The sequence below is a fragment of the Priapulus caudatus genome, unplaced genomic scaffold (assembly GCF_000485595.1).
Source record: "Priapulus caudatus unplaced genomic scaffold, Priapulus_caudatus-5.0.1 Scaffold256, whole genome shotgun sequence".
Classification (NCBI taxonomy): Eukaryota; Metazoa; Priapulida; class Priapulimorpha; order Priapulimorphida; family Priapulidae; genus Priapulus; species Priapulus caudatus.
This window is the reverse complement of record NW_014577317.1, coordinates 141,682-144,926: the sequence shown is the minus strand read 5'-3', so window position 1 is coordinate 144,926 and position 3,245 is coordinate 141,682. Positions and strand designations below refer to the sequence as shown.

The following is a 3,245-nucleotide window of genomic DNA, read 5'->3' as shown; positions in this document are numbered from 1 at the left end:
CTACTACATTAGTTTATAGAGACCAGCGATTTAGGTTCCCACGTGCCGTGATCTGTTGTACAGTTAGATACTGCTGTACACTGATCTCTATATATACTAACTACATAAAACAGTCTAATATAACTAGTGTAGTAACCCTAGGGTCGCCCCCACCCACATAGGGCCACTACATTAGCATACGGAGACCAGTGATATAGGCTCACACGTGCCGTGGACTGCTCTGCTATATATATATACAGGTGAAGTGGTACAGGAACGTGAAGCCGCTACCCACCGACCTGCCGCACGCTCTCTACCAGAGGTACGCGTGGAGCGACGCGAGCCACCAAGGCGGCAACTTCGACCTCGTCATCGGCAACGTGACCATGCAGGACGAGGCGGACTGGTCGTGTTCGGTCGACACGGGGGAAGCAGCGGACAGGTCCGACCCCGCACACCTGTCCGTCGCCGGTAGGTGGCATAACACGTAAATTACACCTAGTAACGTACACGTACTAACACGTACACGTAGTAGCGTAGTAAAGGGAGATAATCTAACACGTAGCATACACTTAGTAACGTACACGCCCGTACACGTCCGTACACGTCCGTACACGTACACATACTGACTAGTAACGTAGTAACGGTCGATAGCCTAAAGGGGGACTTATGTCGGGTTTGCGAGCCGACTCGACTTGAAACAACTGGATTTCGAGCAACTGCAAGCGATCGGCAGCGACTAGTTGCGTCCAGTTGCCCATTATTCTCTTCTGAGCAACTAGTGGCGGACAAGCACTGCAGTCGCAGTGAATTGCAGCCAGTTGCTTCCAGTCGAGTCGGCTCGCAAGCCCGACATAAGCCCCCCTTAACACCTAGCTGAACAGAGTAGGTAGCAGAATAGCCACACGAGGTTCTACGATTGTTTCACGTCGTAGGAGCCACGTAGTGAGAAGCAAGAAGGTAACTTGTGCCTAGCAGCAGACCTGCTACGCTGTTAGACTATTATTCGTATCTAGTGAGGCACGATGGTGATTTGTTAGCTAATGCGGTTTACAAATTGATTTTATCAGCCTGGAGTGATTAACAGACAGCTCTAGCCAGTCACTGTTACGACAGGGCGTTCTAAAAACGATGCACATCAACAAAGTGCGAGTAAATCCAATAATTTTGAATGCACGCGTGAAAAACACGCACGGACAGGTCTGACATGACTGACCGCACCGCGATATCCACGAGGGACCTGGCTATCTCGGCCATGGTGTTACGGCGTGTTTAATTCTGGCATGACCGACTGCGCTGCAACATCCAAAAAGGGGTGTGGTCATCTCGGTCATTTATCATGCCATGATGTTACGGCGTGTTCAATCACAGTTTTCTATGCTATAACAGCATAAATTCTTGGTGTTTTTCAAGTCGGTGTAATCAGTAATATATCCGCTATTAGGTGAGACTATATTTCGTTATATTTTTTTCAGATGGGTACGTTTGTGAGCAATGATTACTAAATCCTTTAACATCAAACATCTTGTGCTTTCAGTGCCACCGAGTGTACTCTTCATGGCTTTCTTCACAGAAGGAAATCTGCTGGGAAACGTGACAGTGCACGTTAACGACACAGTCAATCTCACCTGCACTGCTAAGAACGTCAAACCCGCACCAGACTTCTTGTTTTACAAATACAGGCCCGCGCACAACGTACGTAAAACCATGTACAGTCTTTACATAGTGGACCCTCAAGGTAAATGCTAAAAGTGTCTTATATAGACTATGTAAAACAACGCAAGTCTTTACATAGTGGACCCTCAAGGTAAATGCTAAAAGTGTCTTATATAGACAGGTGTCTGCTTTATAGAGTATATATACAGTCGAACCTGAGTTAGCAGACACCACTCTAGAACAAACACCTGTTGATGTTTTTATTGAGTCGCAGATGCAGTGAAACCACCTCTATACAACGAACACCTGTCTATAAGCAACACATTCAGGGGTTTCCCTTGAATGACCCTAATACGCAGGTTTGACTGCATCGTTGCAATGTTAACAGCTCTATTGGCTGGTTATAGTCACATTGCATGTAAAACACAAATTCAGGGTGCGAAATTAACGGGAGTCCGGAGTCAAATACTCCCTGATTTACTGTCGGACTCCCTGATTTGACATATGCAGGAGTCCGTGTGACTCCCTGACAATTCTGCCATACTAACTAGTTAGTTCCGGAGCATGGCCTCGCGGAATTACTGTATTTTTTCAGCAGATGTCCAAAGAAAATTTGGCAGACGTGCAACCGCATGAGTCTTCAAAATAAGCACATGCGTTATTGTTAATATCTTTAGTTTTGAACTTCAGACTGCGGACTCCCTCATTTTGCCGCGGACTCCCTCTTTTTGAGGGCAAGGGAGTCCATTGGACTCCCTTGTTCAAAAGTTAATTTCTACCCCTGCCAATTCCATTATTATATGACTACTAAACAGAATACCGTTTATGATGGGGTAGGAGGTGGAGACATGATAGAAATGCACAAATGCGAAAAACAGGTTCGCTCGCGATCTAACAGGAACCACACAAACATTAGGTATCGCAAAGCAGGAGTCATAAAGCTGCATCGCTCGCATTATGACTCCGTCTACAATCTTTGCACAAGATTCGAACAAATACTTCCGGCCAGCAAAATGCGATGCCGACGCGCGCACTCCGTGGCAGATGTTCCGATGAGTTTCGACTGGAGACACGGCTAACCTAGCAATAATCGCTGTGTGTCTACAATGCAACACCTACTGAGTTACACTTGTTTGCCCGTAACGCCATCGCAAATTGATTGTGCGACAAAAGCGCTGAAATCGAGAGGAATCTGAACTATGTACGATGTTTACCGTCACCAGGAGACCCGCGTGTAAATATTAGAGAATCAATAATAGGTCGATAATCCCGCCGACAGTGTCCACATCACCATGTATTTAACGACCTTATTTTACACTGGCCACCCCCTCCTCCGATCCCTGCTCTCCTTCTCCCGACCTCACTCACTGCTTCTCCACCTCCACCTACCTCTCCTTACCTTCTTTCCTTCTCGCTTTCACTTCCTCTCCCTCTCTATTTTTCTCTTTCTTTCTCGCTCTCGCACTCTATATCTCTCAGACACTCTCGCTCTTCCTATCCTATTTCTCTCCTTCCCCTGCTCTTGCTCTCTCTTCCTCCCCCTCTATATCTCCCAGTGTATCTCCCTCCCACACTCTCTCCATTTCTTCCTTTCTCCTCTCTATCGCCCA

The 3,245-nt window shown here is 46.7% G+C and overlaps 1 protein-coding gene across 1 annotated transcript in view; it reads left to right on the top strand.

Annotated features, from left to right (window-relative positions):
- The first annotated feature begins 1,004 nt into the window (after positions 1 to 1,004).
- LOC106808151 (hemicentin-1-like) overlaps positions 1,005 to 3,245 on the top strand; it is a 14,270-nt gene continuing 12,029 nt past the window's right edge. Inside the window, exons 1-2 of the mRNA XM_014810733.1 lie at positions 1,005 to 1,014; positions 1,517 to 1,674. Of these exons, the coding sequence (XP_014666219.1) occupies positions 1,005 to 1,014; positions 1,517 to 1,674 (168 nt within the window). The remainder of the gene's footprint in view (positions 1,015 to 1,516; positions 1,675 to 3,245) is intronic.